The sequence below is a fragment of the Pongo pygmaeus genome, chromosome 1 (assembly GCF_028885625.2).
Source record: "Pongo pygmaeus isolate AG05252 chromosome 1, NHGRI_mPonPyg2-v2.0_pri, whole genome shotgun sequence".
NCBI lineage: Eukaryota > Metazoa > Chordata > Mammalia > Primates > Hominidae > Pongo > Pongo pygmaeus.
Genome location: NC_072373.2, coordinates 152,853,725 through 152,869,566, shown reverse-complemented (window position 1 = coordinate 152,869,566; position 15,842 = coordinate 152,853,725). Strand labels below are relative to the sequence as shown.

The 15,842-nt window shown below is 41.1% G+C and overlaps 1 protein-coding gene across 2 annotated transcripts in view; it reads left to right on the top strand.

Moving 5' to 3' along the window:
• The first annotated feature begins 3,053 nt into the window (after window positions 1-3,053).
• Window positions 3,054-15,842, top strand: part of AK5 (adenylate kinase 5) — a 280,448-nt gene continuing 267,659 nt past the window's right edge. Inside the window, exons 1-3 of one of the 2 annotated variants that reach the window (XM_054480193.2) lie at window positions 3,054-3,540; window positions 8,103-8,289; window positions 14,950-15,117. In XM_054480193.2, the coding sequence (XP_054336168.1) occupies window positions 3,481-3,540; window positions 8,103-8,289; window positions 14,950-15,117 (415 nt within the window). In that variant the 5' untranslated portion in view covers window positions 3,054-3,480. The remainder of the gene's footprint in view (window positions 3,541-8,102; window positions 8,290-14,949; window positions 15,118-15,842) is intronic. The other variant, XM_054480202.2, reaches the window with a different exon arrangement.

Sequence of the window (15,842 nt, the reverse complement as noted above, 5' to 3'; positions counted from 1 at the left end):
TAAAACACTATTTTCATTGTGACTCGTAAATCATGTATTTATACACCATTATATTTCTAGACATTACGAAGACATTGCTTGAGCTAGATTTTCTCAGCACCTAAACATACTCCTACATGGTAAATCAGGGATCCCTATATATGGCATTTACTCTTTCAAGCCATCATGGTGTAATTTTTAAAGACTTCAACATATTTGTTTTTTAAAATAGAAAGTTTACTTTTTCCTGCTAGGGTACCTTTCTAAATTTCTTTGGCTGAGTCCTAAGCATTCTATAGATACAGCTATAGATATTTTATTCCTCCATTCACCTGTACCTATGATGACTCAGGGAAACATTCCCACCAAGAGGCTGAAGGATGCCCAGCCCTTTGGAAGTCCTAGTCATCATCCCAATGGATATTCCTTTATTTATTTATTTTTTTGAGACAGAGTCTTGCTCTGTTGCACAGGCTGGAGTGCAGTGGCACGATCTCGGCTCACTGCAAGCTCTGCCTCCCGGGTTCACGCCTTTCTCCTGCCTCAGCCTCCCAAGTAGCTGGGACTACAGGCGCCCGCCACCACGCCCGGCTAATTTTTTGTATTTTTAGTAGAGACAGGTTTTCACCGTGTTAGCCAGAATGGTCTCGATCTCCTGACCTCGTGATCCTCCCTCCTCGGCTTCCCAAAGTGCTGAGATTACAGGCGTGAGCCACCGTGCCCGGCCCCTAATGGTTATTCTTACTCCCATTTCCTCAGCTGCTTCCACAGAACAGACCTGGAGCCTCTGCCCCCTTGTTTCAAATCAACAACTCTGATTTTCATCATCAGTTATTACTGACTGATATGTTCTTGTTTATGTCCATTTTTGTATTTTTTAATCACTATGTGATGTTGTCCATGCATTTTTATTTGCTTATTGTTCATCTGCACTTCTTACACACACTCTTCATAGAATTTAAGTTCCTTGACAGCAAGGATCATGTCTGTTATTCACTGCTATATCTCAGAGCCTAGCACCCTCTCTCAAGGCATGATGAGAAGAGAGTCTATCTGAAGACATCCGACATGCAGTAATCATTTTGATTCATTAGAGCTTGCAGAAAAGCATTCCCAAATAAACAAAGGGCCAAGGGCCATGAGCCTTCTATATACCCACACATAGAATTTCATCACAGGGAATGAGAGGCCAGCTTTCCCACAGCAAGGATGTATTTAGTGTTCCTTGTCCTTTGTCTTTCCTCTCTTTTGAACCATTAGCTTGGCTTTTAAGCATTATACCTCTCTCATGTAGCCCCTCCCTACAAAGCCACAACTTCCTTTGCAAAAGTAATTATGAACATCTTCCTCTTTCACGCATCTCTCTCCACCCTGGCACACACCAAAATACACTAATTGTCTCTGCATAAGGCTACTTGAAAACTTCCTGTATCACCATTTACTACATTTTTCAGGCTATCTACAATTTTTAGTGCAGTGCAGTCTTTCTTATCCATTCTCTTTTTACAAGCAAGTTGCCATCACTTGTCCGGTAACACTGAAGTACACTTGGAATTATGCATTTCTTCAACGGAAGACAGGTGAGCCGTGCTCTGCCAGATTCTTGTCTGCAAAGGATGACCTTGAAAAGTCCTGGAGAAAGTGGCCTTTTCATTCCTGTGTGCTTCACCTCCACTGTGCCTGCTCACAAAGTAAGCCTTAATGCCACGGACCATTGTACTTTTCAAGCATCATTGCATAGGGAAGAGACACTGCTTTCACTACTGCCATAGCCAATCTTAAATAAGGTAAAGAAATACTAGAAGTTGGGACTGTAAGTGAAGTGGCATATTCTAAGGGCAAAAACCAATTTCCATGGAACTGAAATACCTGCCTCGTTTAAGGCAACCATATGACACACGGGTTCACAAGTGTTAAAACTTCATTTACTCCCTCAGGTAAAACAAAGCTGCAGCTGTAGTTAAGGCTTGAGCTGCAGTTGTTTCCGGAACAAGAAATAGAACCAAGAAAAGATCTGCAAAGATGCACTTGAAATGGACATTCAGACTCTATAGTTTTTTAAAGCAGTGGCAGCGTTGCTTCTTTCTCCAGCCAGACCCCAGATACCAGTACCTACCAAAGCGTCCTTTCTCACACACCCTCCTACAGTGTTAGGCTTTGTGGGAAGTTAGAGATCATATTCTCCGGGGGCAAGAACTATCTCCCAAACAGGCAATGAGAAGACATCTTAGCAGGGAATTGAGTCATCCTGGGAGCTAGGAGGAAGATGGGTTACACCTTGACAATGGTCTGCAGCAGGAAGATCCATTAACCATTACGCCTTAGCGCACCCACCCATACTCACTCATATTCCCCCAGGGGTGCTCTGATGCGACACTGTCCACGGACTGCACACTCTTCAGGTCTAATTAATGATGCCCACCCTCCCCACCTACTAAACACATTTGCAATTTAAGCATCTCTAGCTCTCCACTACCACCCACCTTTCTCCTCCACTGTCCCTTCTTCTCCATGGAGATACTTAACTAGTTGACTACTTATTAGTCCTTCAGCTGATTAGGATTTCAGGCTCACACTAAGGCCTTATCCTAAAGTCTATAAAGATCTGTGACACCGACAGGGAAAAAATTCGAAACCAGCTAGCAAAACTTTCCTGAAGGATAGAGATACTCAAGATCTAAAAATTATCTTAAGGGTTGGATTCCACACCATGAATCCCCTTTTCCCCCTTCCCCACAGCTCCCTATAGTGAAAGATCCGTAACCTTAGGAATAAATGATAAATCCTGTGACTATTAGGTTTTTCCTGGGAGTTCCTCAGGGACCCGGAGGTAACCCTGTATGTGCGTGCGTGTGTGTCTGTGTGTGTACAAGGTCCGGAGAAGCGAAATGGTGGCAGGTTCCTACAGACCCCGACCCTGTTCCCTTGGCCACCTGGCCCCGGGTAGCTGCATCCCTGGGCGGCGCACGCAGGGAAGCGTCGCGCTCTGGCGCCGGTGCGGCACCGAGGGGTATGACTGCGACCCCCTGCGCGCGCCCGCCCCCACCCCCGCACCTCGCGCCCGCCCGCGCAGCGTGACCGGCAGCCGCCGCAGACCCGGCTCGGGGAGGCGCGGAGCGCGGCGCGCTGAACCAGAGAGGCGGGCGGGCTGCTGCCTTGCGTCCGCCACGCTGTCCTCCCTCCTCCGCTCCCTGCGCCCCACCCCTGGCGGCCGCGCTGCCTGGCAGCCCGGGAAGCCGCGGCACAGCTGCTCGGCGCCTGCAGCTCCGGCTCGGGGGCTGGAACCGAAGCGGGGGCGGCGGGAGCGCGGAGACCACAGCCCCCGGGGAGAGGCGGAGGGGGTCCCTGGCCTGGGTGGAGAGGCTGAGCTGAGTGCGCGTGAGAAAGAGGGCTGCACCGTTGCTCGGCGCGGACTCTGCCAGCCCCAGCGCCAGCCCCGGCTCAGGTCGCCGCAGCCCGGGAGCCTCCCCGCTTGCGCCCCAAGGCACGCGTGGCACAGCCATGAACACCAACGATGCCAAGGAGTATCTGGCCCGGAGGGAAATCCCTCAGCTTTTTGAGGTAGGGCTAGGGCTGGTCGACGGGCGGTAGCATCCGGGGACTGCATCTCGGGGGTTCGGGGTGAGGCAGCCGCGCCCCGTCCCACCTTCCCCACACGGGGCATGTAATTGAAGGGGCTTGCAGAAGCGCACTCGCCCGCTTGCCGGAGGGTAGTCGCCTTTCCCGCGGGTTGCCAGGGTCCTTGTCAGATGGCTGGGCTTAGAAGCCTGCATGTCACAGATCAAGTTTCAGTCTTCCAGCAGGGTTCTGAAAGCAGCCTGCCCCCATCGCGCCCCTCGGATGTGGATACCCAGGGTGGGCTGCAGACCGCGGCCGGGCCGCGCTCTCTGGGGGCGAGGGCCAGGTCAGGTGGCTGCACTGTCGCCCAGCAGCGAGTAAAGGCTCGAAACTGAGGGAGCCGGAGCCCTAGTCACTCTACTTGTCGAGGGTCGGAACCCCTGGGGGAAAGAGGAAATGTGGACGAAGGCAGCCCTCCCCGGAGACAGCTTGGAAGAGAGGGATGAAGATGCAAAAAGCAAAACCCAACCTATCAGGTGCCACCTCCCCGGTGACAGGCCCCCAGCTTTGCTCTGCGCTTTCGCTGAATGAACTCCTGAGCACGTTTTTTCCGTTGCCTAGGAAGGGTTGGGCCGCAGGTTTCGCCAGTGCTCGACAACCCACCTGGAGATAGCGGGTCGGGGAGGGAGCTGCGAGGCGGGCGGACTCCTGTTGCTCAGTCTTCAGACCGCAGCACAGCATCATCTGCACCGGGACCCGGGAATGGGGGGACACTTGGAGACTGATAGAGAGGAGGCTTGAGGAATGAACCTTGGTCGGTTCTAAGCCACAGCCCCTGTCTCAGGTCGTTTGGCTTCCTTTCCTTCTCTTCGTATGTGAATTTAAAAACATTCCTGAATCTCAAGTGCTTTTGCTTGAAGTAGGGGGGAGGAGGAGAAAAGAACAGAAGCAAGCCAAGCTTCCTAAGCGAGCTCTGAGAGGGGAAATCCATTCACTGCAAACCTCGTTGCCCATTTCTGAAAACTGGTAGACTGATATCGTAAACTAAAGGTCATGAGGGTTTTTTTCCCCCCGGTTTGGGGGATTTGTTCTGTTAAAAGGAATTTTAAAGCACCATTTGAGAAAATAATTTTGCCTCAGTTTCCCTAAACTATCTTTAAAATGGGTTGCCATAATTACAGATCTTCTTTTCTCTCACCTCTATAAGCCACCGTTTTCAGGTCATCTGAAGTCAAGATTTCCAGGTAAACCACTCACTGAGCTCAAGCGTGGTATGTGAAGCCCAAATCTAGCAAATGTGTTACTCCTGCGTGAAAATAGTTAGGTGGTGTTGCATAAGGACAGGTCTTGAGAATATGTGGGAATCTTAAGAGTTGTTCTTTTTTTGTTTTTATTTTCAAAAAGTAAATATGGAAATTAAGAGGCGAAGGTTTTTCTCACAAAGATAACTACTGAGATATATTTCATTTCTACGCTTCTAAAAGAATCATTAAAAACATCTGTTGGAAGACCACGTGATTGCAAAAATTCCTACATAGTACATCTTTTTTTCTTTGTAAATGTGGGTACTGTTTTTCCTCCTTGGTGGAAGGTAACCACAGAGAATTTTGATAGTTTATTAAAATCTACCCTGTGTATGCAAATAAGTTATGGCAGGCCTTTTTGTTAAGGTTTTATGTTTTTTATTTACTTTTCTGCATATGAATGGGATAAATAATGCACACCCAGAAAAGGAAGTCAACGTGCTTGGGTGAAATACAGTAATGGACTTAGATTCACTTCTGGACAATGAGAAGATGGAAGTAGACTGCTGGTGACCTCCAAGGCTACATCCTTCAGTAAGACGAATCTGTGCTATGCGCAGCTCAAGAGGGAAGGAAAATCTGGCAGTTCTCCATGTGATGAGTGTAGACTGTAAAACTAAATACTTTAGGTTTTTAAAATGGATTTTGCCCACCACAATATTCTAGGTGTACAAAGTTTAACAATTAGCTGTCTACTAAACACAAGACATTGGCCCCAGCTGTGGATTTTAGACGCTATTATAGACTGACTGATTATTGTATTGACGTATTGTCAGACAAGGAAATATATCTAACTGACCTTTTCAGATTTTTTCCTAATTTGAGACATCATGTAAGCTAAATGGAATATGGGATATCTCTGGTAGGTTCATGTTTGAAATGTGTTTCCGGTTTTAGACTTTTTTAAACCCACTTTCTTATTATTTTGTCATGAGTTCTTAATTCTGGCTAACCTTATGGTGTGTATATTGATCTTATAGCTTACAGCAGAGATTTGGCAATCAATTTGAATACTGTGGAAAGTCAAATTAGATTATTCAAGGTCTCAAAGGGTTCACTCAGAGACTGAGCAATAATATGTGCTGGTTGTCTTCAATCCCTGATAGTGGCTGGCTATTAGAAGAAAAGATCTGAATTATCCGTGAAGGAATGGAGCTCATTGTCCCATTTTAAAATCAATGCCCTTTGGAGAACCAGTTTTGTTTAAGGACGCTGGAAATGTATATTTTCAGAAAAGAGTCATTGAGTGTGTTCACCCATTTCAGGCAATAGTAAGGATAAAAAGAGGGCATTTTGCAGAGGGCACAGAGAATCTCATGTTTTCTTTTATCTCATATCACGTTTCTGCAACAAGTACAGAGAAGAACATATGGGTTTTGGAATTGGAAACACTGAATTGAAATCCTGGGCCTAGGAGTTTCTAGTTGAGTAACCTTGAGCCATGACTAACATCTCTGAGCCATGATTTCCTAATCTATAAAATGGGAATAATAAAGTCACACAGGGCTGAGAATGCACTGAGTATGCAAATAAATATATGACACAGAGGCTTTTATTTATTAATAAGGCTAATACTGGCTTGGCATATGGGACGAATGTGAGAAGCTCAACTGCAATGTGTGTGTATATAGGACAGATTTTGACAAACAAACTGAATTGGATGCCCAGGTAGTTTTTTCTGCTCCCTCTGCAATTGAACTTGGCTGATGGAGGTGCACACTCTAGCTTACTCTATTTAGGATTTCAGAAAACAAATGTACCTAGTGAGAATTGCCTACCATTCTGAGCAAATTACAGAGGAAATAATTGAAAATAAAATACTGTATTTAAACAGATGTCAGCTCTTCAAAGGGTGTTTTGTATACTAACAAAGTATATTGGTAAGAATAATCCTTTATGCTTTTTCCATGAAATACTCTAAAGGAAAATATTTTGCACATCAGTCCAGCTTCCAGGAATCAGCATTTCCAAACTGGTAGCGTTTTTAGAATCTAGTACCAGTGACACATCAGACACCATGAACCAAAAAAGTAATAGCAGGATGATGCTTTTTTTCTTTTCCCCTCTGGAATCTCAGTGGATATTGTAGTGACTTACTCTATGTCAAATAGTAATTTTTTTTTTTAGTCTCAGACCTAAATTTTTTTGAGTCTCAGTTAGACTTGAGCTTTGAGGGATTTTTTTTTCCAATTGGAAAACAGTTAAATATGCACCTACCAAATGCCAGGGAAAGCATCAGTATCTGGGGATTGAAAAATGAATTAGACTCACTCTGTGTTGTTGAATAGCTTATGGTTTAGAAGAAAGACCATTGCATAACCCAATGGTTTCAGTATAAAGGACAAGTATGATGTTTTATGCTGGATACCATGGGAACACAGAAGAAGGGGTTCATAGACAAACCTAGGGATTCAGAGAAGACTTCCTGATAGTAATAATAACTAAAACCAACAAAGTTTATTGGGCAGTTACTATGTGCCAAGCACTTAATATGCACTGTACAAATATGAAATTATTTAATTCTTAAAAAACTCTATGAGGTATTTATTATTACCCCCATTTTATAAAAGAAGAAACTGAGGCTTAGAGACATAAAGGGTGGGTAGGAGTGAGATAAATAATGACCAGGGGCATTTTCACATGCTGCATTTTATCTCACTGTGATGAAGTGAATGGCTCTTCCATTTTAAACTATCTAGTTGCCTGAATTGCCTAAGAGGCAGAGAATGCTGAACTGAAAACTAATTAGGCAAGAATTTAAGGGATTATCTTAATGACTCCATCAGATCGTAATTTCAACTCTAATTGTTTATTAAAAGACAAATGCAAAGGACAAAAACAACCAGAATTCAAAGATGAGCCATAATACTATTTTAACAAAGGTGGGTGGGGCCACGTGCAGTGGCTCATGCCTGTAATCCCAACACTTTGGAAGGCCGAGGTGGGTGGATCACTTGAGGTCAGGAGTTCGAAACCAACCTGGCCAACATGGTGAAACCCTGTATCTACTAAAAATACAAAAAGTAGCTGGGCATAATGGTGTGCACCTGTAATCCCAGCTACTCGGGAGGCTGAGGCAGGATAATCACTTGAACCAAGGAGGTGGAAGTTGCAGTGAGCCAAGATTGTGCCACTGCACTCCAGCCTGGGCAGCAGAGTGAGACTGTATCTCAAAAAAATTAATTAATTAAATTAAATTAAAGAAAAAACAAAGGTGGGTTTAAAAGATATTTTATTTGTACATATTTTGTTATATTTCAGAGCCTTTTGAATGGACTGATGTGTTCTAAGCCCGAAGATCCAGTAGAATACTTGGAAAGTTGTTTACAGAAAGTAAAGGAACTGGGTGGCTGTGACAAGGTGAAATGGGATACATTTGTAAGCCAGGAAAAGAAGACCTTACCTCCACTAAATGGAGGACAGTCACGGAGATCCTTTCTAAGAAATGGTAATGTATATGGAGAGTAATAGACAGTGTTATAGTTATAGCAATTCTCTTTAAAACATGCCATATAGACTATACACAGTGATTTCATTTTTTGAGTTTACAAATGCCTGAAGTCATTGGATCATGATTAATTTTTCTCTGCTACTAAATCTAATCACTTCCATAAAAGGACAAACAAAATTACATACCATTGTCCAACAATTCACTAGAGGCTTAATGAAATTTTTTATTACTGACTTCATTATTTTGCAAAATAAATTACATTAGCAAACCATACATACATTTTCCTTAAAATTGCAAATAAGATTTCTCCCAGTGAATGAATAGAATACAGGTATAATTGGTAGTTATTACATAGCAGTTCAGCATTTTTTATTAGCTAGAAAGAGATTTGGCTTACTAATGTTTCCAAGTTCAGAGTTCATGTTAATGCATCTGCATAAATGCATGTAAAGTTTATACTAGTGATAAAAGAAAAACTTCAGCCAAATTAAATCTAAAGGAGTTTAATTGAGCAATGAACAATTCACGAATTGGGCAACCCCCAGAAACACAGCAGATTCACAGAGAAGCCAGCGCAGCCACGTGGTGGAAGAAGATTTATAGACAAAAAAAGGGAAATGACGTACAGAAATCGGAAGTGAGGTACAGAATGGCTGGATTGGTTATAGCTCAGCATTTGCCTTATTGAACACAGTTTGAACACTCAGCAGTGTATGAATGGTTGAAGTATGGCCGCTGGGATCGGTGAAGACTCAGCTGTTGTTACAGGCGCATACTCCTAAGTTAGGTTTTCAATCTTGTCTACCTATTAAGCTAGGTTGCAGTTTGTCCACAAGGACTCAAATATAGAAGTACAGAGTCCTTCTCAGGCCATATTTAGTTCACTTTAACACTAGTTAATTCAATAAAAATGTGTTAGCATCTACTGAATGCAATGTATTAATCTAATACATTAATCTAATCTAGGCATTTGGGTGCTATAAAAGAAGTTGGAGAAATAAACTTGTTTAAATTTTAGGAGTTGTTTAGAACTAAAAACCGCAGTTCATTAGAGAAGATTCATGGTGTTTTGATCTCTTTCTGAAATATGTGCTTATCAAAATTAGGGATTCAACATAAGCCAACCAGCCTTTCAGGCTCTAGGTGAAGTTGAGACGTATAATAGTATGTGCAAATTGGAATCAGTTCAAATCAGTGGGAACTAAATTCTGTTCTAGTGGCCAAAATCATTATATTTTCAAAACTGAAACCATTCTCAAAAATTGTACAACAAAAGGTTTATGCTCTACAGACAGAATCTGAAATGGAGACAGTTCTATCTGCAATGAATATAAGCAGGAAGCAATCTTAGTTGCTTAACCTTATTAGTCATGACCTACATAGATTTTATTTGAATGCAGTGTGGGAAAAAGTCATAGAGTGCTAATTTTCAAGGAACACAAGCAAAAGAAGGCAAACAGAAATAGCTTTTCCTCAGGAACATCTCTAAAGAGTCCTTCACCATTCATGCAGAAGTCAATGATATGACCCTGACCAAATTTCCCAGTGCTGCTGAGAAGTAATGAGATGTCTGAACTTGCTACTTAAAACTAATTTTAGAAACTTTCAAATGTTATAACAGACCAAAAAATAGAGAAATAGAAAATTTTTGGTGTGACTATAAGGTAATAAGATTAGCATTCTGAGTCTTAGAGAACAATTAATCCCATTACTGTACATGGTCTCTCACCACTGTCCATCTTACATAGGCAGGAGGTAAAATAACACTCAGTACAAAATAAGCCGTGTGGTTACATTCTATGAGAAGTCCTAAGGTAAGGTTGTGTCTTTATATACTTACTAAATCAAATTTGCACCAAATATTTTGATTTGACCCTTAGAACCCTTACAATACCAAAGAGATTTTTCTCTTACCATACAATCTATTCAAAGACCCACTTTCTGGTTTGATAACCAAGCAGAGTCCCAGGTATAAAGTTCACGCTTTGTAAATCAGCAGGATTTCTGGTTCACTGAGAACAGCGTGGTACACAGAGTAGCAAATGAGCCGAATTGGAGTTTAGGACTCCAAACTGTGCAGACACAGCTTAGATGTGCCCTCTTTGTGGGCAGCAGGTACTCATGGTTGTATCTTTAGCCAGTTGCTGCTGCAGCACACCACTTAATACATTACTGCTTTAGTGAATAAATGATATTTTTGTGGGCTTGAACAGTTCATACACATCCCCAACATACGGGAAGCTTACTTCCCAGGGTGTCATCATACTTAATGTCTGGCTTCCTGTTAAATACATACCCCGTACTTTTGTTACATCAAGGGGGGTAAATATGGGGATCTGCTTTCTAAACCTTAAAGTACTAATAAACCTCAGGTATACATTTTAAAAATTAAATCTAAGAAGTTATGACTCCTACTTAGTCGGAAAGCTGCTCTGACTGGGTGTAAAAGTGACTGCAACAAAATGAAATCCTGATGCTTCTATTTGATACTATGATTTTACACAGAAGCTAGACATGTGTCAATAGAGAATGATAAGGACTGTGGCCAAACTAGAGAGCAGAACTAGAGAGAACAGTCATTGTTTAAAAACAGTCAAGTACACCTGTAGTCCCAGCTACTCGGGAGGCTGAGGCAGGAGAATGGCGTGAACCCAGGAGGCGGAGCTTGCAGTGAGCTGAGATTGCGCCACTGCACTCCAGCCTGGGCGACAGAGAGAGACTCCGTCTCAAAAAAAAAAAAAAAAAAAAGTCAAGTACATATTTTGTAAAAATGTCCAGCTGAACAAAACACGTCTGTGGGGCTATATTGGGTACACAAATTGTGAGTTTGGAATTCCTGATCTAGCAGGATAAGCTAAAACAAGAATGGAAAAGGTAGGCTTAATTTTCATTAAAACAAGATTGCACGTTAATTTTAGGTTCTCCATACCTACTGATACTTTACCAAAGTTCCCACACAGGGATCTTTTAGTTAATCATCAAATACAAACTTTTCATATACCTATGGTGGTAAGAATGTTGCATCGCACGGTCTTGTATCTGAAAGGTATGCTAAAAAACGGAAAATGATTTCTAAACTGGTTGGTCCTGTAATAATACAATTCTGTTTCATGAAATGCTTTCTTCATTTGTGCTTTGAAGGTTTTAGCTGTAATGTGTGGAATAGTTTATTACATTCAACAATATTGCTAACTGCCCAGTATCTTAAAGCATACTGATTATTTCTAGAAATGAGTGATTCATGCATTTTTGAAAAAATATTGCCATAGCTCTGTTAATGTGTTATTACTATGAAAAATTATTCTGTGAAATGAAACATTTTCATCATCTAATCAAGTTACTTTCCTAAGTTAAAATATGATAAAGCAAGGATTAAATTATTGGCTGACTGTCTTTAAAGCATTAAATATGAGGGAAGCATCCCTTTCTTTCTGCCACATGCATACAATTGAATAATTATCTGTGAATAAGAGTTCTAATCCCATAACCCCAAACATTCATAGAGCCTGTCTTCCAGAATATCTCATTATCTTATATTCAACATGTCCAAAACCAAACACACTATATTTACTTCAAAACCAGCACTTACTGCTTTTCCTGTTTCCATGAAGTCAGCCAATAAGTCAGTTGGGCAATAAATTAACCATTTATTGAGTACTACTATGTGTCAGACATTCTTGTAGGACTGAAAATATAACCACCAGGAAAGAACAGACATGGCATCTTCCTTTGGGGACCTTACAGTCTAGCAGTGAAGTCAAGCAGTAGAAATATAAGCAGGAGCACAATGGCACTTTAGGAAAATCATAGGTTAAGGAATTAACCATGTTAACAAAGGGCTGAATCTAACCTAGGCTGGGGTTCAGGGTCGGCTTCCTGGAAGAGGTGATTTGCTTATACTTGGAGCAGAAAGCTAAGTGTGTGTTAGCTAGAGAAGGATGAAGATTGTACCAGGGAACAGAAAAGAGAATTTCCTGAGGCAGACAAAGAGGCTGTAATTTGGTCAGGAATGAGAGAAGTCCAATATTGCTGGCGCAGAAAAGAGAGAGCAGAAAGATACTATATGAAATGCAGTATGGTCCTTATCCTTTTAGACTTGAAACCTGGAAATTGTTTTTGAACTGTCACCTCCTTTCATTTCTCATATTCCAACCATAATCATATCCTTCAGATCTGGCCATCCATTTCCATTTCCCCTGCTACCACTCTAGCCAAAGCCTTCATTTCTCATCTGTTGATTACTTTAACAGCCACCTAGCTGCTACTTTTTCTGTTCTTAGTCTTTCCCTGCTCCAGTTCATTCTAACTAGCAGATTAACCTTCCTAAAACACATATTTCATTTCATTGTTTCCTTTCTCTTACCAACCCTCCCCTGCAAATCCTCCACTGGCTTTCTACTAGATTAAAGCTAAACCCTTTACCATGGTAAAGGATTCAGGGACCTCCACATTGAACCATGCTCTGCCCACCCATTTTATCTTCTGAGTTTTGTCTATGGGAAACTATTTCAGTAAGACGTTCTTTTTATTATTAATTCAACAAATATTTATTGGACACTGACTATCTGCCAAGCACAGTTCTAGATCCCAGGGATACAGAGCTCCAGACCATAGGTAAGGCCCCTGCTCTCATGAAATTTATAATCCAATAGGAGAAGACAAACAATGAATGAATGGATAAATGAAAAAACTCTCAGATAATGAAGTAGATGCTGTGCAGAGCATTAGAGTGGTGTCCCTGAGACTCACTAGGAGGCTGCACTAGATTAGAAAGTCAGTAAAGTCCTCTTGCAGGAGGTGACCTTTAAGGTAAAGTGTCAGTGACAAGAAGCAGTCAGCCATGGGAGCAACAGGGGAAGAACATTTCAGGCAGTTGATTGTGGTGGCAAGCATGGAAGCAGGTAGATCAGTAAATAGTCTATTATGATATTCCAGGTAAAATATGATGATGGCTTGGGAAGAGTTGTGATAGTAGAGATAGAGAGAAGCATATGCATTTGTTATATGTTTTGCAAATAAAGTCTTGGGAGTAGATGTGCAGAGAGAGGGAAGAAAGTAATCAAGGATAATGTTTCGAATTTTGGCTAATGTTGGATGAACTGATTAAATTTCAAGGCAGAGTTGGATACTGTTATTGGTGCTTTTCCTGATGTAGCCCTTCCCAACTCTTTCTAAAAGAGATCTACTGTCATCTGCAGACTACCCAGTGCTTTTCATGAAGCTAAAATGAATCTAGTGGGTCCGTGGTCAATGGCCTTATTTATTGTATCAACAGAGAATGCAAAGTTCTAACGGATCAACATCCCTGGGAGGAGATGTGAGCCTTATGCCATGCTAAGATACAGTAGTCATCTTAACATAATTCCTCATGGAAGGCCAGGTGGCCTCCTGTTTGCTTTGTGCAAGTGCCTTTTGGGTAGTGTTTCTCTGTGCCTCCTGGAATACTGACACCTAAGGTAAAGAAGAGGGAGCCATAAACTATGTATCAACAACTGGTTGAGACCATCTCCCTGGTTTGGACTTGCCAGCCCTGTCCTCCAGTCCTTTTGAGTATATCATTTGAATTTCTGACTCAGAGTCTTTGTACTGTTCCCACCAACTGGGTTATATTTCCTGCATTTCATCACCTGTGCTTGTCTTTCAGAGTTCAGATCCTGCCTCCTTTGCAAGTCCTTTCTTACCACTGCAGCCCAAATGTAATTCATTAAATTACTGTGGTGTTTATCAGAGAGATACTCATTCTAACACTTATCATGGCTGGTGTTCATGCAGCTATAAGATATAAACATATAAGCTCTAATTTATAAGCACTGAAGGGACAGGACTACATCTTATTCTTACACCAAATTACTCTTAACACACTAACATATCTGGCATGTTATAAATGGCAATAAATAGCAAATATTTATTGCCATTGTAGATACAAACTTAAACTTTTACATCTTTAAATCAAGTAGATTAAAAATAATAAGTAAATTGATAAAGCAAAATTAGATGATGTCACAAGATATTCCAATTGTAGAAATTATTTGCACCCTCCTACTGACCGTGACAGTACCTTAATTTTTTATTCGTTATGCCACCAAGCCATTCCGTTGGACCACAGTAGCATTTCTGGGTCATAGTAAGCAGCTTATCTATATTTGTTGAATGAATGAAATACATAATATGTAAGCATTAGCTTGGACAGGCAGCTGCAAATGCTTGTGAAGGTTATGTACTACATAACTCCAGAGAGCACCATTTGCAGAGGCCACGATGTATACAACCTACCAAACAAGACTAGGCAGTATCTGAGAAGGTTCCTCTTAGGGCAGAGGGCGGCAAAGTTTCATGAGCCAAGTTCATCTCACTGCCTGTTTTTATAAATGAAGTTTTACTGGAATGCAGGCACACTCATTTGTTTATTATATTGTTTATGACTGCTTTCATGCTACCATGGCCAAGTTGAATAGAAACTGCATGGCTCTCAAAGCCCAAAATATTGACTATCTGACCCTTTACGATAAAGCCTGCTGACCACTTAGGGAGACTTCTTCCAGTTAAGAAAAAAACAAACCCATTTAATTTTAAAATTGCTTTTACTAATTGTTTAAGTGTGAAGAGTGTTTTATTATGGTGTTTTTTCCTTTTCAAAGTTATCTTACTCTTTTGCAGTAATGCCTGAAAACTCAAACTTTCCATATCGGCGGTATGACCGACTCCCTCCAATCCATCAATTCTCCATAGAAAGTGACACGGATCTCTCTGAGACTGCAGAGTTGATTGAGGAGTATGAGGTTTTTGATCCTACCAGACCTCGACCAAAAATCATTCTTGTTATAGGTATGAGGACAGAAAGCAAAAATTCTCATACTGTTGCTACCTTTGTTTATATATTTACATTTCAAAAAAGTAAATTGTGTGTTATATGTGCAAATACTTAGTTGGATAATGACAAGCAATAGAAACAAAAGCTCAAGGGACAATAAATGGAAATATTCTTAGTATAAGTTTCAATAAAATAGAAATTGTTATAATTATATAATCAGTGCCTATTGCATTTTCATAGATTCCCAATAAAATGTCATAGAAATTCTCTATAATGAATTGAAAGTAATACCTTCAAGATTTATTGTCCTGTAGTTTTATTTATTTAATCTTGATCACAGATAACTGAGCCAATTGAAGTTTTCTAAGAGCTGAATGTGGTGGTAGTCCCAGCTAGTAGGGAGGCTGAGCCAGGAGGATCCCTTGAGCCCAGGAGTCCAGCCTGGGCAACCTAGTGAGACTCTGTTTCTAGAAGGAAAAAAAGAAAGTTTTCTAAACATGATGTGATTTTTCCCCCTTTAAATCAACAAATTAAATTTTTATTCACTATTAACTTTAGAGGGAAAAATAAATAATAATATATTGGCAAAGATTCATATAAATGAATCTTCTTTATGGCAAATTGGCACCTATAATAAATCCAAAGTTTCACTGTTAAAAGACAAACAAATCTAATAGAATAGTGTTTTACATAGCACATAACATCTGAGTATTAACCAAAATAACAATGATAATAGTTC